This window comes from Pongo pygmaeus, chromosome 1, assembly GCF_028885625.2.
Source record: "Pongo pygmaeus isolate AG05252 chromosome 1, NHGRI_mPonPyg2-v2.0_pri, whole genome shotgun sequence".
In the NCBI taxonomy this organism is placed as follows: domain Eukaryota; kingdom Metazoa; phylum Chordata; class Mammalia; order Primates; family Hominidae; genus Pongo; species Pongo pygmaeus.
Genome location: NC_072373.2, coordinates 28,762,977 through 28,789,140, shown reverse-complemented (window position 1 = coordinate 28,789,140; position 26,164 = coordinate 28,762,977). Strand labels below are relative to the sequence as shown.

Genomic DNA, 26,164 nt, shown 5'->3' with positions numbered 1-26,164 from the left:
TTTTCTTGAACAAATTGCTTTATTTGGAATCTAACACATACTCAAAGACATAGAGAAAATAATACCAAATTATGCTTTTGAAAAATGTGCCCTATATTGTTTAAAAAGTAAAATGAAAAGGAGGGAAATTTTAACATTTGTGTTTCAAGTCGCTTCTTGTCATTTTGTTTTTATATAAATTAGTAAATGTATTTTTATTGTTCTTTAATGTTATTCTACAAATCTACCTAAAAACCTTACTGAATCTTTCATTAAAATGTCTGATCAGTCAGAAGAGATGACTTTAAAGAGTCAAACCCCTAAGGAAGGTGGTTTCTGGATAAAAATCATATGAAGGAGCATTTAGTTTCATTTTCAGTGTTTTTCTTCTGTAGCTTTTCATAAGGAATGGTTAAATAATTGTAAGTTTTATTGTGTATAGTGTATTCACACCACAGACACACACAGACCATTTGAGATCATCTACTTAAAATTCTTTAAGAAACCAAGTCACAGCGAAGTTAATGTCACAGTCTAAGTTAACATAGTTTGTTTGTACAGTTAGGACTGAGAAAATATCTTGTTTCAATTCATTGCCAGAATCCTGTAGCATTTTGTAAGCAGATTAATTTCTTCAAATAAATATTTTAATTGGCTCTCTGCTTGCTTGTTTTTTTTAACAGAAATATATCTACCTGTTTTCTTTAACAGTTATTTCGAGAAGTACGAATAATGAAGATACTGAATCATCCTAATATAGGTATGAAATATATATATGTGTGTGTATATATATATATATATATAATTAGTGATGAAGTGTTTTCCTTAATTTGAGGGTATTTGAAAAGACACAATGTTTAAGGATAGTTTATTTAAGCAGAAGAAAAGTGATAACCTGAGTGATAACCCTGGAAAGTGATACTTTGGGTAAAAATAGATTACAAGGAAGCTAACTGGAGGCTACAGATTGCTGTTTTCTGCTACCTTGCTATCTTCTCCTCTCCACTAAAATAATTGATATCATTCGGAATTAATGCATACAATTTTTTTAAATTTCCTAATTAAATGTTTCTAAATTAAAAAAAAAAAATGTCTTTCTGGCCGGGCGTGGTGGCTTATGCCTGTAATCCCAGCACTTTGGGAGGCTGAGGCAGGTAGATTGCCCAAGTTCAGGAGTTTGAGACCACCCTGGGCAACATGGCAAAACCCTGTCTCTACAAAAAAAAAAATACAAAAATTAGCCAGGAGTGATGGTGCGCACCTGTAGGCCCAGCTACTCAGGAGGATGAGGTGGGAGGATTGCTTGAGCCTGGGAGGTGGAGGTTGCAGCGAGCCAAGATCGCAACACTGCACTCCAGCCTAGGCAACAGAGTGAGACCCTGTCTCAAAAAAAAGTCTCTAAATAGAGATTGCAGGTCATTTAGGTATTTATAAAAAAAAAAATGGCTTTCAGATATTTTGATACTGTGCACTTGGGTTTGATCATAGGTTTACAGGCAAAATAACTTTGCATTTTAAAGAAAATAAAAAGTTGATTTCAATTTTAGTAAAATTTTTCAGTAAGTTCTGATTTCTCCCCTTGTTTACAAATAAACGTATTGATTAGATATATTATTATATGAAATCATTTGATTGTGAGAAGTAAAATTCTTTTTAAAATCTGTTTTTTAAAACACTTGTTTTTTTGCACATTTAAAAATCTTATCTGTATATAATTGTTAAAGTGCTTATTTGTGGTGAATATTTGAACTACATAAATTTGATAATTTGATAGTTTTTCTAACCAGAAACTTTCATAATATCACAGAAATACAGAAATTCTTTTGTTTCTGTACCAAAGATTATTTAGCATTTTTTGGTGGCTCACGGTAATGTAACATAGTCTCTTTTTAAACTTCAGTTTAAATTCTATTTTTCTGATTTTAAGAGTTCCTTTTATTTCCTTATTCTAATTTAAAAAAGTAATGGCCTTTTAATCCTAGAAACTTAACTTTTTCAACTCAAGAAGTTGGTTCTAAATCACTTTGTGGTAAGTAGTTTTCTGTCATAGGAGTAACAATCTTTGAGAGACTTTTTGAACTTAAAATTGTGATTAATAATGTTTAGTAAATAGTCAAATTTTCTACTAGTTTAGTGTTACCTTAGATTTTCTTAAAGCATATTCAATCTGTGCTAACAGTTATAGAGTTATATCTCTAATTTTTTTTCAGTAAAATTGTTTGAAGTTATTGAAACAGAGAAGACTCTCTATTTAGTCATGGAATACGCGAGTGGGGGTAAGAATGAGGGTGATTGAAAAGTTCTCTTTGCTGAGACATACAGAAATGTTAACACCTAAGAGTTCATTATGACATTTATGTCTTCAGTGTTAATGAATCTATTGTTTTATTTAAATACCTTTAAATTATATCTTAAGGAAAATTCAGTGTTTACTTTTAAGACCTTTCGATCCAACATTATAAATGGAATTTTTGGCTTATTTACATTTTACTTAGGGACATTTTTTGAAACATTAAATTTGTATTTTCATCTTATAAATGTATTGATTCTCTTATCTAAATTTTACTATATCATATCATAATTAGAAACTCTTGGCTATCAGCAGGGAATCTCAAGTACAGAATGTATTTAATAAAATCTATAATAAAAGCTTGTTCTAGGTCAGGTGTTTATTTCACTGTTCACATATGACAGATTCTCAATATACATACATTTCCAAGATAATTCATAAAATGAATTAAATATTTCAATTTAAACAAATATTGATCTGTACATTTTATATGTTAGAGGACTGAGTTGACAGGGAGATAGCAAGATGCATTTGTAGTAGAATATCACATATATTTTAACTATCATGGTGTCAAAAATAGGAATGATTTTTAAACACTGGTATGTGATAGAAAATCACCTTCATCTCCTGCACTTTCCCTTAAATGAGAAATGTGTCAGCTCAGAATCACTTTTCTTTTAGACTTAGGACTTCACTTTCTCAGAAATGGGTTGAAAATTTATGGAATTAATCATTTAACAAGTAAAAATAAAGAATACTTAAAGGGAGGTTTTAAGGGCTCAGGATTTAAGCAACTGAAGAAGAAAGAAGGCAGCTGAAATTATTTGACTGATTGATGTTGAACTTACTATTGAGTTCTTTTAGTTAATGAAATTTATAATTTTTATGGTGATTCAGATTTTATGTGAACTAGAATAAAAAGGATTTATCTAGTCTGTAGCAACTAAACTATATTTATACTGTCTCGTATTTCTTTTCTTTTTTCTTTTTCTTTTTCTTTTTTTTTTTTTTTGAGACGGAGTCTTGCTCTGTCGCCCAGGCTGGAGTGCAGTGGTGAGATCTCGGTTCACTGCAAGCTCCGCCTCCCAGGTTCACTCCATTCTGCTGCCTCAGCCTCCCGAGTAGCTGGGGCTACAGGTGTCTGCCACCGTGCCCAGCTAATTTTTTTTTGTATTTTTAGTAGAGATGGGTTTTCACCGTGTTAGCCAGGATGGTCTCGATCTCCTGACCTTGTGATCTGCCCGCCTCGGCCTCCCAAAGTGCTGGGATTGCAGGCATTAGCCACCGCACCTGGCCTCATATTTCTAAAAAACTACTATAGATGTTAATATATTTAATTGCTTTTGCAGTTGTTTATACAGATTGAATATTTTAGTCCTTTTTTTTTTTTTTTTTGCAAAACTTTTGTCACCTGAAAAAAATATTTCAGTGTAGGTTCTTTTACTTAACTTGAAAATCTATCATTAATGTTTATTATGATAGGATTTTAAAAATTATATTAAAACAGCCATGTAAATTTCCATAAAATGTGGATCTATAACAAAACTAATGAATCTACAAATACCACATAATGAACTATTTCTCTATTTGTATGTCCTTCAGTTAGATTGCTGTAATAATCTGTCTCATGGGAACCCCAAATATTATTTTTAGTTTAGTTAGGCTCTTTTCTTCCTTTTAGTGATATAAAATTTAGAGAAAGGGGCTATACCCACTTTGATTTGGGAAATCATGGACTGCTAAAATTCTGTAGACACCCTTCTCTTTTTATAAAGGCCCACTGCAAGGCTGTGTTAATATTACTATATGTGCTGACTTAATGGTTAATGGTAAGTACAGTCAACTCTCTATTGGTGCTAATGAAGGGGAGTAATGGCTAGAGTAAGAGTATGTAAGGCCTTCACTGCTCTCCTTCAGTAGCATATTTGGGAGGCACAGTGAGGAGTAGTGTAGAGAAATGGGTACAGGAATTCAGACCACACCAGCCAGTCTCATTAAATCCTGATTCCCGCTATAGGTTTTCTTTGAGTTTTGCAAGTTAGTGATTCTGTAACAAAAACCATCACGGTTCTGTGGCAGTAAATCTAGAATCATTTTCTTGCCTTTTTAATCCATAAATGGCAAGGTGACTCTGGAAAATAAAACACTGAATATTTTTCCTCTGAAATTTCTAGTTAGTTTAGCATCAAATCTGACATGTACACTAGAAAGGTAATGTGAATAAGAAGTAAGTCAGACAACTGCCTCTTTGCCAAGAGTTGATTCTGGTTCACTAATGGAATGAAAATTTTCAGTGATTAGAAAATCAAAGAAATCTTTTTTTTATTTTGAACCATGTTTAATCCAAAGGAGCCTATTAAAAGTAGGTTTCAGGACTACTGTGGAATGATGTGTTTATTCTTTCTTTTCATTCAAACAACATTTATAAAATGCTTACCATGTGTCAGGTAATGTTCTAGGTGCTGAGAATACGTAAGTGAGCAAAGACAAAGTCCCTGCCCTCAAGACACTTACATTCTAGTTGGGGAAGTAAATCATACACAAACAATATATGATAAGTACAGGACTATGTCATGTAAATACCTGGGGTAAGTGTATTCTAGGCAGTACTTAAGAGTAGATCCAGATTTTTCAAACTCTTGTATATATCTTTCCTAGCCTAAATTCACATATCTAGAATTAACTGCTATGATGGGTTAACTAGAATTAACAACTATTACCACATATCTAGAATTAACTACTATGATGAGTCAACTAGAGCATCCATTCATTTCTCTGTTCTCATCATCCCATTTAATCACTTAAGTATGCTTAGTATTATATAAAATGCTGTCTAACATTGTAGATGTATTAGTTTCATGTGACATACATTCATTACATATTTGATTTTTAATATTTTATTTATATCCTAGGATTGATATTGCATAAATATGTAATATATCTGTATACCTAGGTACAAAAATGCCATTTATTGAGTGCTTACTATATGCCAGTCGCTGTGCTAAGCACATGCATTATTTCATTTAATCCTTACAACAACCATGTGAGTAGGCAGTAGGTAGAAACTGAGTCTTAATGAAGTTAAGAAATCTTCCTAATAATGTCTTTCCGTAGTATTTAGGGCTAAAACAAAATTCATACCAAAATTGGTCTGATTCTAAAGTCTGAGTTTTTTTGTTTTTACCACTTTGCTATACTTTACAAGAACACTTTAAGCCATTTTGTGAGTTTTTAATATACATGTGTATCTATCTGGTACAAATTATAAGGACACAAAAATAAATTTAATCCTTATACTAAGATAATATTTTATTTTTAAAATTGTAACTCAAGTTTAATTTAGTTTTAAGCTATTACTAACTAGAGAAAAAGGAGAAAAACTTACAGACATGTGAAGTAATGGATCCAGTAGAAAATTTATACAGCTTGTAGTTCTTTTTTAATTATTTCACCAAACATTTATCTATCCACTTTGTGTTCTGCCATGAAGATGAAGATGCAAATTAAGTACAGATATTATGATGATTTTCAAGTAATTTACAGTTCATCTGGGGTAATAGAGATACATACACAAATGATTTAATTCTGTATAATTTGTGGCTAACTACTAAAATGTATGAAATGAGTAGAGCGAGAATAAACACAGAGTATAGTAAAGGAAAGAAATAAATCAATGTGGATGGAAATAGTGAGATGGAATTTTATCCAGACTACATGACAGGGAGAATTTAAAAGAGCAATCCAACAAAACACACTTCATCATTTTGTTTGAAACGTAGGCCCCAAATACAAAGCCAAATGTAATTTTTGATTGCCTAGGCTGTGGCTTCCCTTTACTAGAATGGATAATAAAGAGTTGACTGTATTTTTACATAATACTTGAAAGCAGAAAGCAAGTTTTCTTGGTTGTGTTTTTATGACTTATTTTTTGAGTTTTGCTAAATCACAAACTACTACAGATACTCAGTTTTATATGTAATTTTTTCCTTTTTTCTATTCATGTGTTAGTTTGTAACTTACATAAACCAGCAGAAAATTGTGGGCCAAAAGTTTCTTTATAAACAAGGAAAAAACTTGACATTGCATATATTGTTAACCAAAAATCTATGTATATTTTACTACCTGCTTTACCTTTCTGATTCAGGTGAAGTATTTGATTACTTAGTTGCCCATGGAAGAATGAAAGAGAAAGAGGCCCGTGCAAAATTTAGGCAGGTATGGAAAGTAGTTTTCAACTTTGTTTTGCTGATATTTGTAGCGATGTACAATGGACAGTATTACAAACTGGACTTCACAGCACATGGTATTTTAAAAAGAAGAATTCCTGCTTTCTTATATTTTTAAGGATGGAAAACTAAAAAATAAACCTTTCTGAATTTAAATTTAAATAGTTGCAGATGGTTATTTTCAGATTGTCATAAAGAATAAATATTTATAGATGAGACTCATCTTATTAAGACTCTCTGAGAGTCCTGGAAACATAGACTGAGATAGAAAAAAATCAGTTAACCCTTTGAAGTCTTTATCCAATAATTATTATAAATTATTACTGGCTTTATATATACAGCATACATGTGTACTGTTTAAAGAGGTTATTGTATTATATTCTTTTAATTAAAGATGTTTTGGTGTTTAAACTCATTTTTGTAGATTTAAAGAATATGGTCAATTTTATTTAACCAAGTAGGCAAGAAACTCCAAATTCTGGCAGAGGAATATGGTAAGATACTCATATTTCCAGTTCAACTTGAATATGACTTACTACAGAAGTGATAAAATAAGAAAAAATAAATTTATCTAGAATTTTATTTTTAATTTTTAGAACTGAAGTGATTGAAATAAGCATACATATAAGTTACCATATAAATAGCAAATTAGTGAATTGTAAATTGTAAGCATAAGTTACCATAGAAATAGCAAATTAGTGAATTGTAAATTGTTCATAAAATTTACTAAAGTTTAAGTGGATAATTTACTATATCCTAAACTTTTATTAAATTTAGAATTTTAAAAATGGCTTGCTACCTCTTCTGCCTGCATGAACACTTTAATTCTACAATTAAAGAGGTTCTGTAATCACTATGTTCAGAAAAGACCAAATACTGATATAAGATCTTTCTCTAAGATACATACATGTGTGTTAACATGTGAAACAAATAGAGAAGTCCTGAAAGGGAGGGGAGGAAAAAGCCTGTTTAACTTGTTGTAACATGGCATTCTCCAAATTGACCATGAAATGAGTGTGTTTGTTTTGTGAAACCTCTGATATTAATGTTTCACAGAATTATTGCTTTTTGGAACACAATTTGTGAAATGCTTTATACCAAAGATATGCATAGCACTTTTATTTGGGATAGATTCCTAGAAATATTCGTGTTAAAATAGCTGAATGTAAAGACAACTGGTAATAAGGAAAACAACTTTAAGAAACTGAATGGCATTCAACCATGTACTGTTAAATTATTTTCTATCCTGGGATGGAAATTCAAGCTTACCCTTAAATAAAGTATTACACACATCATTTTTTAAAATTTTTATTTATTTTATTTTATTTTATTTTTCTTCCTTTTTTAAATTATACTTTAAGTTTCAGGGTACATGTGCACAACGTGCAGGTTTGATACATAGGTATACATGTGCCATATTGGTTTGCTGCACCCATCAACTCATCATTTACATTAGGTATTTCTCTAATGCTATCCCTCCCCCAGGCCCCCACCCCACGACAGGCCCCAATGTGTGATGTTCCCTGCCCTGTGTCCAAGTGATTTCATTGTTCAATTCCCACTTATGAGCGAGAACATGTGGTGTTTGGTTTTCTGTCCTTATGATAGTTTGCTGAGAATGATGGTTCCCAGCTTCATCCACGTCCCTGCAAAGGACAGGAACTCATCCTTTTTTATGGCTGCATAGTATTCCATGGTGTATATGTGCCACATTTTCTTAATCCAGTCTATCATTGATGGACATTTGGGTTGATTCCAAGTCTTTGCTGTTGTGAATAGTACCACAATAAACATATGTGTGCATGTGTCTTTATAGTAGCATGATTTATAATCCTTTGGATATATACCCAGTAATGGGATTGCTGGGTCAAATGGTAGTTCTAGTTCTAGATCCTTGAGGAATTGCCACACTGTCTTCCACAATGATTGAACTAATTTACACTCCCACCCACAGTGTAAAAGCGTTCCTATTTCTCCACATCCTCTCCAGCATCTGTTGTTTCCTGCTTTTTAATGATTGCCATTTTAACCATTCTAACTGGCATGAGATGGTATCTCATTGTGGTTTTTTGATTTGCATTTCTGTGATGACCAGTGATGATGAGCATTTTTTCATGTGTCTGTTGGCTGCATAGATGTCTTGTTTTGAGAAGTGTCTGTTCATATCCTTTGCCCACTTTTTGATGGGGTTGTTTGTTTTTTTCTTGTAAATTTCTTTGAGTTCTTTGTAGATTCTGGATATTAGCCCTTTGTCAGATGGGTAGATTGCAAAACTTTTCTCCCATTCTGTAGGTTGCCTGTTCACTCTGATGGTAGTTTCTTTTGCCGTGAAGAAGCTTTTTAGTTTAATTAGATCCTAATTTGTCTATTTTGGCTTTTGTTGCCATTGCTTTTGGTGTTTTAGTCATGAAGTCCTTGCCCATGCCTGTGTCCTGAATGGTATTGCCTAGAGTTTCTTCTGGGGCTTTTATGGTTTTAGGTCTAACATTTAAGTCTTTAATCCATCTTCAATTTTTGTATAAGGTGTAAGGAAGGGATCCAGTTTCAGCTTTCTACATATGGCTGGCCAGTTTTCCCAGCACCATTTATTAAATAGGGAATCCTTTCCCCATTTCTTGTTTTTGTCAGGTTTGTCAAAGATCAGACAGATGGTTGTAGATGTGTGGCATTATTTCTGAGGCCTCTGTTCTGTTCCATTGGTCTGTATGTCTGTTTTGGTACCAGTACCATGCTCTTTCAGTTACTGTAGCCTTGTAGTATAGTCTGAAGTCAGGTAGCATGATGCCTCCAGCTTTGTTCTTTTTGCTTAGGATTGTCTTCACAATGCAGGCTCTTTTTTGGTTCCAGATGAATTTTAAAGTAGTTTTTTCCAATTCTGTGAAGAAAGTCATTGGTAGCTTGATGGGGATGGCATTGAATCTATAAATTACCTTGGGTAGCATAGCCATTTTCGTGATATTGATTCTTCCTATCCATGAGCATGGAATATTCTTCCATTTGTTTGTGTCCTCTTTTATTTCGTTGAGCAGTGGTTTGTTGTTCTCCTTGAAGAGGTCCTTCACGTCCCTTGTAAGCTGGATTCCTAGGTATTTTATTCTCTTTATAGCAATTGCGAATGGGAGTTCATTCATGATTTGGCTCTCTGTTTGTCTGTTATTGGTGTATAGGAATGCTTGTGATTTTTTGCACATTGATTTTGTATCCTGAGACTTTGCTGAAGTTGCTTATGAGCTTAATGAGATTTTGGGCTGAGATGATGGGATTTTCTAAATATACAATCATGTCATCTGCAAACAGGGACCTGTTGACTTCCTTATTTCCTAATTGAATACCCTTTATTTCTTTCTCTTGCCTGATTGCTCTGGCCAGAACTTCCAACACTGTGTTGAATAGGAGTGGTGAGAGAGGACATCCCTGTCTTGTGCTGGTTTTCAAAGGGAATGCTTCCAGTTTTTGCCCATTCAGTATGGGGAATGCTTCCAGTTTTTGCCCATTCAGTATGATATTGGCTGTGGGTTTGTGATAAATAGCTCTTAATATTTTGAGATACGTTCCATCAGTACCTAGTTTATTGAGAGTTTTTAGCATGAAGGGCTGTTGAATTTTGTCAGAGGCCTTTTCTGCATCTATTGAGATAATCGTGGTTTTCGTTGTTGGTTGTTTATGTGATGGATTACGTTTATTGATTTGCGTATATTGAACGGGCCTTGCATCCCAGGGATGAAGCTGACTTCATCGTGGTGGATAAGCCTTTTGATGTGCTGCTGGATTTGGTTTGCCAGTATTTTATTGAGGATTTTTGCATCGATGTTCTTCAGGGATATTGGTCTAAAATTCTCTTTCTTTGTTGTGTCTCTGCCAGGCTTTGGTATCAGGATGATGTTGGCCTCATAAAATGAGTTAGGGAGGATTCCCTCTTTTTCTATTGATTGGAATAGTTTCAGAAGGAATGGTACCAGCTCCTCTTTGTACCTCTGGTAGAATTTGGCTGTTAATCCATCTGGTCCTGCACTTTATTTGGTTGCTAGGCTATTAATTATTGCCTCAGTTTCAGAGCCTGTTATTGGTCTATTCAGAGATTCAACTTCCTCCTTGTTTAGTCTTGGAAGAGTGTATGTGTCCAGGAATTTATCCATTTCTTCTAGATTTTCTAGTTTATTTGCATGGAGGTGTTTGTAGTATTCTCTGATGGTAGTTTGCATTTCTGTGAGATCAATGGTGATATCCCCTGTATCATTTTTTATGGCATCTATTTGATTCTTCTCTCTTTTCTTCTTTATTAGTCTTGCTAGTGGTCTATCAATTTTGTTGATCTTTTCAAAAAACCAGCTCCTGGATTCATTGATTTTTTGGAAGGGTTTTTTGTGTCTCAGTCTCCTTCAATTCTGCTCTGATTTTAGTTATTTCTTGCCTTCTGCTAGCTTTTGAAAGTGTTTCTTCTTGCTTCTCTAGTTCTTTTAATTGTGAGGTTAGGGTGTCGATTTTAGATCTTTCATGCTTTCTTTTGTGGGCATTTAGTGCTACACATTTCCCTCTACACACTGCTTTAAATGTGTCCCAGAGATTCTGGTATGTTGTGTCTTTGTTCTCATTGGTTTCAAAGAACATCTTTATTTCTGCCTTCATTTTGTTATTTACCTAGTAGTCATTCAGGAGCAGGTTGTTCAGTTTCCATGTAGTTGTGCAGTTTTGAGTGAGTTTCTTAATCCTGAGTTCTAATTTGATTGCACTGTGGTCTGAGAGTTAGTTTGTTGTGATTTCTGTTCTTTTACATTTGCTGAGGAGTGCTTTACTTCCAACTATGTGGATGGTTTTGGAATAAGTGCAAAGTGGTGCTGAGAAGAATGTATATTCTGTTGATTTGGGGTGAAGAGTTCTGTAGATGTCTGTTAGGTCTGCTTGATGCATAGCTGAGTTCAAGTCCTGGATATCCTTGTTAAACTTCTGTCTCATTGATCTGTCTAATATTGACAGTGGGGTGTTAAAGTCTCCCATTATTATTGTGTGGGAGTCTTAAGTCTCTTTGTAGGTCTGTAAGGACTTGCTTTATGAATCTGGGTGCTCCTCTATTGGATGCATATATATTTAGGATAGTTAGCTCTTCTTGTTGAATTGATCCCTTTACCATTATGTAATGGCCTTCTTTGTCTCTTTTGATCTTTGTCAGTTTAAAGTTTGTTTTATCAGAGACTAGGATTGCAACCCCTGCTTTTTTTTGTTTTCCATTTTCTTGGTAGATCTTCCTCCATCCCTTTATTTTGAGCCTGTGTGTGTCTCTGCACATGAGATGGGTCTCCTGAATACAGCACACTGGTGGGTCTTGACTCTTTGTCCAATTTGCCAGTCTGTGTCTTTTAATTGGGGCATTTAGACCATTGACGTTTCAGGTTAATATTGTTAGGTGTGAATTTGATCCTGTCATTACAATGTTTGCTGGTTATTTTGCCCAACAGTTGATGGCAGTTTCTTCATAGCATCAATGGTCTTTACAATTTGACATGTTTTTGTAGTGGCTGGTGCCAGTTGTTTCTTTCCATGTTTAGTGCTTCCTTCAGGAGCTCTTGTAAGGCAGGCCTGGTGGTGACAAAATCTCTCAGCATTTGCTTTTTTGTAAAGTATTTTATTTCTCCTTCACTTATGAAGCTTAGTTTGGCTGGATATGAAATTCTGGGTTGAAAATGCTTTAAGAATGTTGAATATTGGCCCCCACTTTCTTCTAGCTTGTAGGGTTTGTGCCAAGAGATCCGCTGTTAGTCTGATGGGCTTCCCTTTGTAGGTAACTCAACCTTTCTCTCTGGCTGCCCTTAACACTTTTTCCTTCATTTCAACCTTGGTGAATCTGACAATTATGTGTCTTGGGGTTGTTCTTCTCAAGAAGTATCTTTGGGTGTTCTCTGTATTTCCTGAATTTGAATGTTGGCCTGCCTTGCTAGGTTGGGGAAGTTCTCCTGGATAATATCCTGCAGAGTGTTTTCCAACTTGGTTCCATTCTCCCCATCACTTTCAGGTACACCAATGAAATGTAGATTTGGTGTTTTCACACAGTCCCATATTTCTTGGAGGCTTTGTTCATTTCTTTCTACTCGTTTTTCTCTAACCTTATCTTCTCGCTTTATTTCATTAATTTGATCTTCAGTTACTGATAGCCTTTCTTCCACTTGATCGATTTGGCTATTGAAGCTTGTGATGCATCGCGAAGTTCTCGCATCATGGTTTTCAGCTCCATCAGGTCATTTACGGTCTTCTCTACACTGTTTATTCTAGTTAGCCATTCGTCTAATATTTTTTCAAGGTTTTTAGCTTCCTTGCGATGGGTTCAAACATCCTCCTTTAGTTTGGAGAAGTTTGTTATTACAGACCTTCTGAAGCCTACTTTTGTCAGCTTGTCAAAGTCATTCTCCATCCAGCTTTGTTCTGTTGGTGGCGAGGAGCTGCGATCCTTTGGAGGCGAAGAGGTGTTCTGATTTTTAGAATTTTCAGCTTTTCTGCTCTGGTTTCTCCCCATCTTTGTGGTTTTATCTACCTTTGGTCTTTGATGTTGGTGACCTACAGATGGGGTTTTTATGTAGATGACCTTTTGGTTGATGTTGATGCTATTCCTTTCTGTTTGTTAGTTTTCCTTCTAACAGTCGGGTTCCTCAGCTGCAGGTCTGTTGGAGTTTGCTGGAGTTCCACTCCAGACCCTGTTTGCCTGGGTATCACCAGCGGAGGCTGCAGAACAGCAAATATTGCAGAACAGAGAATATTGCTGCCTGATCTTTCCTCTGTAAGCTTCGTCCCAGAGGGGCAGCCACCTGTATGAGGTGTCTGTCAGCCTCTACTGGGAGGTGTCTCCCAATTAGGCTACATGGGGGTCAGGGACCCACTTGAGGAGGCAGTCTGTCCATTCTCAGAGCTCAAACACCATGCTGGGAGAACCACTGCTCTCTTTGGAGCTGTCAGACAGGGTCGTTTAAGTCTGCAGAAGTTGCCTACTGCCTTTTGTTCAACCATGCCCTGCCCACAGAGATGGAGTCTAGAGGCAGTAGGCCTTGTTGAGCTGCGGTGGGCTCCACCCAGTTCAAGCTTCCTGGCTGCTTTGTTTACCTACTCAAGCCTCAGCATTGGCGAATTCGCTTCCCCCAGCCAGGCTGCCGCCTCGCAGATCGATCTCAGACTGCTGTGCTAGCAGTGAGCAAGGCTCCGTGGGCATAGGACCCGCCAAGCCAGGCATGGGAGAGAATCACCTTGTCTGCTGGTTGCTAAGACCTTGGGAAAAGCGCAGTATTTGGGCGAGGAGTGTCCTGTTTTTCCAGGTAGTCTGTCACGGCTTCCTTTGGCTAGGAAAGGGAAATACCCCAACCCCTTGTGCTTCCCTGCCCTGCTTCAGCTCGCCGTTCATGGGCTGCACTCACTGTCCAGCCATTCCCAGTGAGATGAACCAGGTACCTCAGTTGGAAATATAGAAATCACCTGTCTTCTGTGTTGATCATGCTGGGAGCTGCAGACCGGAGGTCTTCCTGTTTGGCCATCTTGGAATGCCCCTTGACATGTATTTATTTTATTTATTTATTTTTTATTTTTATTTTTTTTGAGACGGACTCTTGCTCTGTCACCCAGGCTAGAGTGCAGTGGCGTTATCTTGTCTCACTGCAACCTTCGCCTCCTGGGTTCAAGCAATTCTCCTACCTCAGCCTCCCAAGTAGCTGGGATTACAGGCACACACCACCACGCCCAGCTAATTTTTGTATTTTTAGTAGAGACGGGGTTTCAGCATGTTGGCCAAGCTGGTCTTGAACTCCTGACCTCAGGTGATCTGCCCACCTCAGCCTCCCAAAGTGCTGGGATTATAGGCGTGAGCCGGCGCCCAGCCACACACATTGTTTTAAATATTATTCATTTAATATCAGTCACAGTAGCTTTTGTTAGTAGCAGACCAGCAAGAAAGTTACAATTTGCGTTAAATATTCCCATTGGAATCCTAATGTATATTTTAAAGATTATTGCTACTTATTTTTTAAGGCAGCTAGTTTTACTTAGTTTTTGATAGATGTAGAAAATTGTACTGGGTACTATATGGAATTAGAGAAGTTGGAAATGCCTGCTATTTTAAAGAGCTTTCCATCTTTGCTGGTGAGCAAGAGCAGGATAAGAGGTTGGGACATAGGTATTTTTATAGAGATACAAATAATTACTAAAATTGGCTTGGTTTTCTAAATAAAGTCTGTAATATTTTGAAATCATGTTCATATTCTTTACATTGCAGAGACTGTGTTCCAAATGAATGCTATTTAAATTGTAAAACAATGGCAAATATTTTCTTTATAATTTATTTACTGTAAATTTTAAATGTATTTAGTATCTATATATGTTTTCCCAAAACTAAAAAAGTTACTAACTCACATTTTTAGAAACCAGAGATATGTAAACATACATACACACATGCACACACGTACATTATTTTGTAGTTACCTGGCTAAAGATAAATTTATACTTAAATTTATTTTTGAGGAGCTTATTTTTATTTATGGATTTGATTTAAACTCTTATGGACTTAATGAATATACATTCACTTTTATTTGCTTTTTTTATTTTAACAGTGAAAGAATGTATGTATTAATACTGTGTCAACAAGGATAAATGTATATACGTCCTTGACCTTGCTCTTAGAAATACCGAAGACACTTGGGCAGTTTAAGACCACTTAGCGGCCATTGCCCATACAATGCTTTTACATTCCTTAAGACTTGAGCCTACAAAAAAAAAAAATTGTAATATTGATTTAATTCTTGCAATATCAAGTCTACCACTTATCAGTATTATAAGTATTAATAATTGCAAAGTAACGCTGATAACTCCACCTCAATGGAAAACACTGATGTGTGTGGTCTTACCGTCAGTACCCAGCTGACAGTAAATCATGTTTTCAGGATCCATTAATGGAAGGCTCATAGGGAAGTTCCTATATCCTATTTATGGAAGTACAGAATGGTTTGAGATGGGAAGGTCTAGCTGTAAAATAATGCAGTAAAAATTGGGCTTGTGGAGGGGGACTCTTGCAGTGAGTCAGAAGGCAGAACTTCTTTCATGGCAGAAATTGTTCCCTGCTAAGCAAATGTGGTAATACTATAATAAACTACCACATTTGACTGATAGCTCAGAGTTCATAGAGTTTGGGGAGAACACATGCTTAATGCAGAGGATTCTTTGTAATTATCTTTCCATTCTTTATGCTTTGAGGCTCAGGAAATGTTTGATTCCAGAAGTACTTACAGAACTGTTTTCATAGAGACCATTCTGTCTGACATGAGTTGCATGGCCTCTGATCATGTTTGGTAACCAAATTATTATCTGTTGCATACCTTCAGTGGCTCATACAAACATGTGACTAATAAAAGATAATGTCATTATCAGCAAATTTCTGTCACCCATGATACAAAATAATCTTGTAATATGAACATACTATAACCTATATAGTATGTCTAATAAAATATACATATAAATGTATATATCTTTTGGCTAATGAACATAATTTAGTGAAAATTGGGTATTAGAATTTTGAAGTATATTGCTTAAGAAAACTAATACTACAAATTTTCATCATTAGAACCTTCAGTATTTTTGGGAATCATACTTCAAATTGATTATAATCACTCCCAGTCACCCTGCCCAAGAACATCTAGTGGTTCTGCAGTACCTGCTGGTTTTGAATTCATGACTTTTACCAACCTATTTGTCAAGATTTGACTCCCACTGTCACCATTTTTCCACCTGCTTTTCTTTAAATGATTTTTGGTTTGGTTTGGTTTTGTGGGGTTTATTTTGTTTGTTTGGTTGGTTGGTCGTTTTGTTTGTTTGTTTGTTTGTTTCTTGTTTTTGAGACAGTCTCACTCTGTCATCCAGGTTGGTGTGCAGTGGTGTGAACATGGCATACTGCAGCCTTGACCTCCTAGGCTCAAGAAATCCTCCTGCCTCAGCCTCCTGTGTAGCTGGGACCACAGGTGCACATCACCACACTAGCTAATATTTTTATTTTTTGTAGAGACGGGGTCTCACTGTGTTGCCAAGGCCTGGTCTTGAACTTCTGGCCTCAAGCGATCATCCTCCCACTTCAGCCTCCCAAAGTGCTGAGATTATAGGCATGAGTCCTACCTGCTTTTCAAATACACAGTTCCCTTGTCATTAGTGCATTTCATCACCTCCCCATCCCCAGATCTCCACATTTTAAAATATTTCTGTCCTTCAAGGATGGCTTAGACCAAATATCACCTCCTTCAGGAAGCATTTCCAACTGAAATTATTCTTTATTTTTTACGATTCTCTCATAAAAGGTAGAGTTCTATGATTCTACCTTGTATTATAGGGGAGTAATATATACCTCTCTATATACAATATATAGAAAGGTAATAATATATACCTCTATATATAATAATATATACCTCCATAATACAAGGTATATAAAGAATATATACCTTATTTTCTCTTCTTAATCAGATTGTAAGCGCCTTAAGGACAGAGTCCACTTAGTATTCATTTTTGTATTTGCCTAGCAACCAGCACATTTCCTTGCACATAGCAGGTACTCAATAAACTGTTGAATCAAAATGAATTAAATGGAATTGTATATTACTCATTGTGTGTTGATGATTTTGTTTTGAATTCATGTTTTCTCTGTCTTCGAACCATTTTAATATACATTAGAATAATTTTATAACACTGAAATATCAGTTTACTTCTACTTTGAAGTTTTTTTTTCCACCCATATTCCTATTAGCATGGTCATACTTCACATCACCTTTAGACTTTTAAAAAAATCTCATTTTTGTCTCTATTTGTAAATGCCTAACATTCAAACTGTTTTTATATTTAACTGAATCCACAGAATTGAATGTTCTTATGTACATTAAAATGACCGTCCTTCTATTCATCAGATGTAATTATATGTACAAAATAGTTCTCAATTGATTGCTATCAGATGCTTTCTATTTCTGTATTTTATGTAATAAACAACTATCATAGAATTGTTTATAATCTATTTCTCTCATATTTTTGGCCTTTAAACTGTTGGGTTCCTCCTTGTTTAGTCCTTTTCTCCAAAGAGCCCTGTGTGATGGTTAAAAATTATGGCTGCATACAAAATCAAGTAACAGGCCTAGAATACTTCACCTAACTGAATTAGTGACAGGTTTAAGATTGAATTTCATTTTTCCCTCTTTTCTGTTGCTGATCAAGTTTCTTTTTAAGGCTCAAAAATTTTCCTTTCTCTTTATATATGAACAGATAAATATAGATATTGCTAAATACCTCATTGATAAGTTCTTAGTGATTTGGCCTCACTAAAGAAACATGCCTTGAACACATTTGATGTAATTCCTAGAATAGAGTTTTGCTTTTTTAACTTGAGACAATTATCTTAAAATACTAATTCATGTGTGTCAAAGCTTTTATTTCAACACTGTAATAAACCATTTGACCAAAACTGTAAATTGTACACATTCAGTCACATAAACAGAGAACTATAAACGATCCCTATGAAATCTTCACAGCCTCTGACAAAGAAATATTTTATTGTATTTTAGCAAGAGAATATTACTTTTCCATATTTTCTGCATTTAACAGTGAAAGTTTCATCACTTTAATGTGTATAGTTTTCTGAACTAAAGGCATTGAATATTTATGAAATATTACCTTGAAATCCGAGTTAGTAATTTATCTAAATTGGAGGTGATTATTGGGGAAAATTGTGTTTTTTTTAATAATTTGACTCTTTTATCCAAATATTTATTCCAGATTGTATCTGCTGTACAGTACTGTCATCAAAAGTACATTGTTCACCGTGATCTTAAGGTAAGCTTCTGAGTGTAATTTTTTTAAAAAAAATCTTTATTATTAACATATATTTAATAATAATATTAGAGCTGTCTATTTTATTGCCTAACTGTGCTGCTAGACACTATACAAGTAGTTAGTTTTTGATTCTCACAACAACTTTATGAAAGGTAATATTTTCACTGAGCAAATGAAGAAAATATGAGTGAGAAGTTTTCTAGCTTTAGAGGTTAGACGATTTGATTCACTATTAATTAGTTTGTTTTAAATGCATAGATATGGAACTTTGTTCCCAGCCAAAAGTGTGGGACCTCAGACAGAAGCACAGTCAGAGCACAGACCCGTGTTTCCCTTACATAAGAGACAGTATTCACACTCTACCTTAAAGCTCAAAGAACTAAGGAAAGTTGGAAAACATTTTTATGAACACTAAATGCGTATAATAGTATAAATGAGCATACTTTGGAATAAGAAATGTGTAGTTAGTCAATAAATGGTTGTGCCACATAGATTTTGTTGAAAGTGGAAACACCCTGGACTAAAGTGTTTATACCTTTTTTTCCTTTTTTCTCTAATCTTCCAAATTTAATTTGCATTGTCCCTTACATAGGAGTCTTATTTTTCTTTTTTACTTTTTTCCTCATCACCTTTATCAACCACTAGCACCAGTTTAGGTTATATTTGAATATATTATCCCAAACAGTTGTCAAAAGTCAAGTCTAATTCTGTATTTTAGCTTCATTTTTCAGAGCTTATGAATTTTCTATTGCTCCAAATTTTTCTATTTCTTGGTTTCCTTCCTTGGCTATTTTAAGGGGAATCACTTCCATGATGAATGAGAAAGAAAAGAACTGTTCCCCTGCTTCTGTGTTTAACTCCCAGTTTATCATCTCATTTCTTATATGAAAAAAATCTGCAAAAAATAATCATGTTCAAAACCTTGTGTTTTCCCTCCAGTCCAGTAGAGAGAGTTTTCCTGTACATTCCTGGAAGGAGACCTCGGAACCCCTTGCAGCTCTTCTCTTCTGAGGCAGCTTGGATACTTTGATATCCATCCAGACATTTTTAGAGAGACTGAAAAAAGTCCAGCTTGCTCACAAACAGCTGCAGAAATTTACAATGACCAGGCCCTTACATCAGAACATAAAAATAACCTGGTTTTGTCACAGTTCAAAAATGTTACAATTTAATATAAATTTTTCCAAATATATGTGCTTTTATAGTATTTATGTAATAAATGATACCCTGTTTTTATTGTATATTTTGGGTTCTAGGTGTATCTGCATTTTCCAAAATAAAATGAAAACAAATATCCCAAGCTAGTATACCACAAAAAAGAAGAAAAGAAAGGTTGTGGTGGGTAGGGAGGGAAGAGATATATGATGGGCAGAGTGCTTGACTCTTATAATTGTTGGACCTTCCAGTAATATAGAGAAATCTGATTTTTGTTTTAGTCAAATTTTATTTCTTTTTGGAACCTGATAAAACACATCTACAAAGTAACCTATAACTTTGTTAGTCTATCCATCCGTTGTAATAAAGTTTAAAATAAAACATGTACAAAAGCAAGTCCTTTATTGAGTTGCTTCTGTTTACAATACGGACATGTAAAATATTGTCTTTGAGTGATTCTGCTTTAGAATTTTGGAAAACCATCTCAAAACGTGGAAAAGTCATTGTTTTCTATGTAAAATATACCTCAAGAAGAGAATCTAGTTTTAGAACAGCAAAACGAAGCTTAAAACAGACAAGATATAATGGAGGCTGTATTTTTTGGTCATGTTTTACTGAAACAGTACTTTGTTGAGGGAACATTCTATAAGAGAGGACAAAGGAATGAATTAGTAGTCACAGAACCCCTGACAGGCAGTTACTATAGATATACCTTTGAGCCTTGCATTAACCAACAATACTCTATTAAAATAGAGCTCCTTTGGGTAATCATGTTGGTTTAAGTCCAAGATGGATTAGTATTATGTTCTTTAGCGTAGGTCATATTAAGGTACGCTTCCAGGATGTTTCTGACTGTGAGGAAAAAAATGAGTTTAAAATAACCTATGAAAGAAAATGGGTTTTAAATAACCTTTCTTAAGTAGTTGCATATATGCATATAAAGAGAGCTTTCCTTATGTAGTGTTAAAATTTAGTCTTATATAGATGTAATTCAGAACAGTTATGCATTGAAGTACCATACTGGGCTTCTAAATTTGATATTACATTTAGAAATGAGAGGCAAGAGATATGTAAGTTCGGAAGCTAAAACACTTTTACGAATATTTTTATTTTATGTAGGCTTTTTACATTGTTCTTTTTATTATTTTCCTCTTAGGCTGAAAACCTTCTCCTTGATGGTGATATGAATATTAAAATTGCTGACTTTGGTTTTAGTAATGAATTTACAGTTGGGAACAAATTGGACACATTTTGTGGAAGCCCACCCTATGCTGCTCCCGAGCTTTTCCAAGGAAAGAAGTATGACGGGCCTGAAGTGGATGTGTGGAGTCTGGGCGTCATTCTCTATACATTAGTCAGTGGCTCCTTGCCTTTCGATGGCCAGAATTTAAAGGTATCAGCTAAATTCTTTATTAATGTTTTATCCCCAAGTATGATTATTTCAAAAACCAGTTATAAGTGCTTTCTTTCACTTTTATTAAGGAACTGCGAGAGCGAGTTTTACGAGGGAAGTACCGTATTCCCTTCTATATGTCCACAGACTGTGAAAATCTTCTGAAGAAATTATTAGTCCTGAATCCAATAAAGAGAGGCAGCTTGGAAGTAAGTAAATTTTTGTACTCCAAATTTAAATTTTAACAATTAAAATATTCCAGGAACTGAAAAGCATTTTTCTCCTATGTTTTCTTAGGAAAATTGCCAAATTATCTAATCTGCCTTTTGTTTATAGGTAGGGAAAATTACATGACTTTTTTTCACTATTTTTTTCACTTTCAAAAGTTGCCACAGTAGCTGTCTCTAAAAACTATTATTTCCTCTTTGTTCTGCAGTGCCATATTAAATAAAAACAACACAAAAATAGAGGTTAAGTTGACTTTTAGTTAGAGAAGGAGGAAGACGTAGCCGCTGTCAGAAATTGCTTTGTCGAAAACAGAAACCTTGTTTTTAGTAAGTACTCAATAAATATTTCAAGGATAAAAGAAAATAGTGAAAATTCTAATCTAGTGAATATTTCACAGCTATATCTGACATTGATATCTAGCATTTAAAAATGTAGGGCCGGGTGCGGTGGCTCACGCCTGTAATCCCAGCACTTTGGGAGGCCGAGGTCGGCAGACTACGAGGTCAGGAGATCGAGACCATCCTGGCTAACATGGTGAACCCCCGTCTGTACTAAAAATACAAAAAATTAGCCAGACGAGGTGGCGCACGCCTGTAGTCCCAGCTACTGGGGTGGCTGAGGCAGGAGAATGGCGTGAACCTGGGAGGCGGAGCTTGCAGTGAGCCAAGATCGCACCACTGCACTCCAGCCTGGGCGACAGGGCGAGACTCTATCACAAAAAAATAAAATAAAATAAAATAAAAATGTAATAGAAACCTCTCAACTTTAGTAAAGAAAATTTACAAATATTTAAGTACAACATATTGGAAACGGGCATTTCATTTCTTAACACACTGTTGTGTTGCCTACATACATTCCATATGTGAGGTTATTTATAATAATAGACACTATTATAAATGGACTAAGTATGTTACAGCCAGGCAAGTTCACATAGCCAAAATGTCTACTATTTTTTTTCTTCTGGCACTGCAATTAGAATAATTTATTTCTTAAGTATTTTGCCCATCTGTTTTTAAGAATGATATTTTAGCCTTTACTAAGATAATTTCAGAGATTCAGCATGCATTATTCACTAGTACTTTCTGTCTTCTTTTATTTGCCTTAATAGAAAGGGTAGAGAATTCAGAGAATTAACCTCATATAAACTGTACTTTTTTAGTGTAGCAATGGGGCTTTCTGGCACGGACTTCATGCTGCTTAGGAGGCAGCCTTATAGTGAGCCATCCCTGTGTACAGAGCTCTCAGGTTAGTGTGGGCTTTGTAATTTTATTTCCACAAATATTTTTCAGTAGAAGATACAGCATGTTTTGTTGGAAGTTAAGGGATGGCGACTTCCATTGGGAAATTATTTTAAATGCTTTGTGTCAGTTCATTAATGATCATGTTTTTTTACTGAATTATTTGTTTAAATGTGATTAGTTATAGCTTATGAGTTTTGTGGGCTTTTCCCCCCTTTTTGGGGTAAAAAAATATGAGGTAATGCTTTAATAGAGAACATGTACTATATAATGCCCACTTTTATATCACTTATTTTGAAAGCTTTCCATCATTATTCATAAAAAAATTAGGTGAAATATTTAAAAAGCTAAAATTGTTGACTCTCATATCAGTTCTAAAATAATGAACTTTAGAAAACATGTTTTGTAATCCTGTTTTGTGACTAACTTTTATCATAAGAACCCCACTTTACCTGAGTGACACAATAAAATGCCCAGAGTTGAAGCAGCAGCTTAGCTAATGAGCAGAGCATAAAGAACATACAAAAATTATTTTGGGGGAATAGATATTACAGATCTCTGTGGACAGTAGGTAAGATGTGCTTATGTCTTAAAGATGATTAATTTATAGTAGCCAAACACTTTAGTCTTTTATCATTAGTAACATGTTGAGGATTAAAATATTAGAGTGCTTTGAGTTGAATTTAAAAGCCAAATTTTTATTACTAAAATATTTGATCATCAGAAGCCCACTCTAATATATTTCAGTAAAGTCTGCAACTTTCTGTTCCAGCTTACCAAAACAAAGTTTTTCAGCTATGAAACCATGAGTCCCCACTGGAAATATTATCATAATATTATAGATATTACTATACAAAGGCTGATTTGCTTCACAGTTCCCAGAAATGACTTTCCAGGGAAACTTGACACCATTTTTTAAAAAAGAAGTATTTCTTATACCATAACTTAAGAAACTCTCCTAGAAATATTGGTGACTTCAAAAATTGTTAGTCTTCACTTTTATTTTTTATACCAATTTTATTAGCTTTACAGTAAAAAATCTGTAAACTTTTTTAAAGGTATTTTCAAAATACTCATCTTTATTATGTAAACATAACATTTTATGTGTTAGTAATGTTTTATATTATGTTCCATTCCTTTTTTTAACCTTAGAAGCTTTTGATATGCACTTCTTGCTTTGTCATAAGAATGCACTCCTTCCTTTTTAATAGCTATGTTATTCTCCTTGGGTTACATATCAGAATTTATTTCACTATTCCCTGCTTATTGCACATCTGAGTTGTTTCCATTGTTTTTGATAATAAACAATGTGGTATACATTTTTCCCCTTTGGGATATATGCTTAGATAAATTCTTCAGAGTGGAATTACTGGGTCAAAGGGTGTAAGTGATTGGATAGCTCTTTTTATCATTGCCAAAAGATGTGTGTGACCCAAGGATTTTGAATGTACCTATTCTCCATAGCCTGATTCAATAATGGTTACAAATTCTAGTATTTGATGCCTTGCTTTAATTTGTATTTCTTTTATTAGCAACAAAATGGAATATTTTTAATGAATAGTTTGTGCTTCTTCATGTATAAGCTCTCAGTGTCTTTTAACTACTTGTCTTAAGGAGTCTGGTTAATAAGCCTCATAGATTTGTACCAACTTTGCATATTTTAATATAAAATATTTTTCTGCTAATTTCCACATTTAAAAAAAATGGAACATCATGAATGTTTTTTCAGTGTTACTTTAGTGTCATGAATTATTGATTAGAGTATCCTCTAGTCTTTCTTCACTATATATTTTGCTAATATTGAAATTTGACTTAGAGAATTTTACATGGTTGCATATTGTTTCAAACTTATTTAACTTACCTTTCTGTTGCTACCAGACATAACTGTATATTTTATCAAAGTGTTTCTTAAAGATTCATAAGTTAAATGCCTTATTTATCATCTGTGAAAATAAAAATTAATGAAATTAGTTTCACATTCTACTAGGCCTATAGTTTGTTTCTAGGCATAAGCAAGCAGTTATATAATTTTTTCAGGTTATATATGTGAATGCTGTCAGCTCTTTCTAATTGTACTAGTCTGGAACTTCCATGTGTTATACTGTTCTCTCATAATGAAGACATTATGATTTTAAAAGGATTTGTGCTTTATGTTGTACACTAGGGTTTTTTTAACCCATTTATTGGAATATTAGTATGTCTAGATTTTTTTATTAGAAAGAAACTGAAAAACTTTTCTGCTTTCCCTGTTTTGTATGTGTTCGTTCATTTTTCCAGTCTTTAACCAAGATGGACTATATTACCTTTCAAAACAATGCAAAATTTGAGCCTGAAGCAAAGCTCCTCTTATTGCCCTCTCTTTGTCATTGTTGGTCCTCCCATAAAAGTGTTTATTTTGACTTTTGATACTTAATTTTTCAGCTGTTAACTAAAATAATCTTTAGTCTTGTTTATGTCTGCCAAATGACAGTAAAGCAAAAAAAAAAATTCATAATTTTTTAATGAAAGATTTCTGTGTACAAATTCAGAAGCATATAGTATATTTTACAAAGGTTGAAATCATTTAAGTAAAATTATTTCTGTCTGGCCGTTCTAAATTCCATATTTTTAAAATGTGCACCTCAGGCCAGGCTTGATGGCTCATGACTGTAATCCAAATACTTTGGGAGGCCAAGGCGGGCAGATCACCCAAGTCCAGGAGATCGAGACCAACCTGGGCAACATGGAAAAACCCTGTCTCTACATTAGCCGGGTGTGGTGTCACACATCTGTAGTCCTAGCTACTCGGGAGGCTGAAGCACGAGGATTGCTTGAGCCCAGGAGGTTGAGGATGCTGTAAGCCATGATTGCGCCACTGGACTGCAGCCAGGATGACAGAACAAGACCCTGTCTCCAAATAAGATAAAATAAATGTACACCTAAGTATAGAGTGTATATTTCCCATAGCTAGTTTAATTCTTTAATTCGTCTAATCAATTATTTTGTTAATATAACTCTCAGGCAGTCATTTATGTTCATTGGCACTGATGGCTAGAGTAAACTTTGTTTTGTTAATTTTGGAATTGTTTTTGTCCTCTAGTTTCTCATGAGATACCTGAAATGAAATCGGAGTGGATGAGTTTATTCAGCTAGTTCCTATGTCTAGTGCAGTTTGTTGGCCTAATTCTTTATACCATGCCTGAAACCACCCAGACTCGGGTTACATGAGCTCTCTCCTGTCACCCAGTACCTCCATTTTCTGGGAACGTTTCTCCCTCAACTTTTAATGTTAACTCTTTTGGTTACCATGAAAGAATTTTACATACCCATGAGGTTCACACAACTAAGGGCAGGTAGTCCATATCTCTCTTCCCTTTCATGTATCCATACTTTGTTGCTTTCTATGCTTTACTTTTGGAAAAAGACCCTCAGATTTTGAGTTAACAGAGTTAAACCCCCACATCTTCCCTTTCTTAAGGAGATCTTCTTTCCAACCTTTATCTTCCATTCTGAGAAGATTACTTTTATTCTGCTTTGAAATACAACTGTTGTTGTGAGACAAACTGCTAAGTAGACTCTTGGTGATTTCCAGTGACTAGAATAATAATAATAAAGGGAAACAAAACTGTTGATTCTCTCATTGCTGCCCAATTCTGTTGATTCTCTCATTGCTGCCCAATTCTCTTTCCTTATCACTGCATTTTCTACTTTTTCTGACTCAGCCTAGCCTCAAATCTAGTTTTACGTGAGGATTAGCAGTCAGTCCTTCTGCGTCCAGCTATTGTTTTTTTTCCCATGCCAATTATAAAATGTATAAAATGTATTCTTTCATTGTATACAGTCTGTGTGC

General features: G+C 34.7%; 1 protein-coding gene across 13 annotated transcripts in view; it reads left to right on the top strand.

Annotated features, from left to right (window-relative positions):
* The window catches only part of MARK1 (microtubule affinity regulating kinase 1), a 135,120-nt gene that overhangs the window by 70,276 nt on the left and 38,680 nt on the right, over positions 1-26,164 (top strand). For 9 of the 13 annotated variants that reach the window (XM_054449931.2, XM_063671927.1, XM_054449933.2 and 6 more), the window contains 6 exons: positions 691-739; positions 2,190-2,255; positions 6,414-6,484; positions 18,265-18,321; positions 20,633-20,869; positions 20,959-21,078. In XM_054449931.2, the coding sequence (XP_054305906.1) occupies positions 691-739; positions 2,190-2,255; positions 6,414-6,484; positions 18,265-18,321; positions 20,633-20,869; positions 20,959-21,078 (600 nt within the window). Of the gene's footprint in view, positions 1-662; positions 740-2,189; positions 2,256-6,413; positions 6,485-18,264; positions 18,322-19,260; positions 19,865-20,632; positions 20,870-20,958; positions 21,079-26,164 lie in introns of those variants that run through there. The other 4 variants (XM_054449935.2, XM_054449936.2, XR_008493971.2 and 1 more) reach the window with 4 other exon arrangements.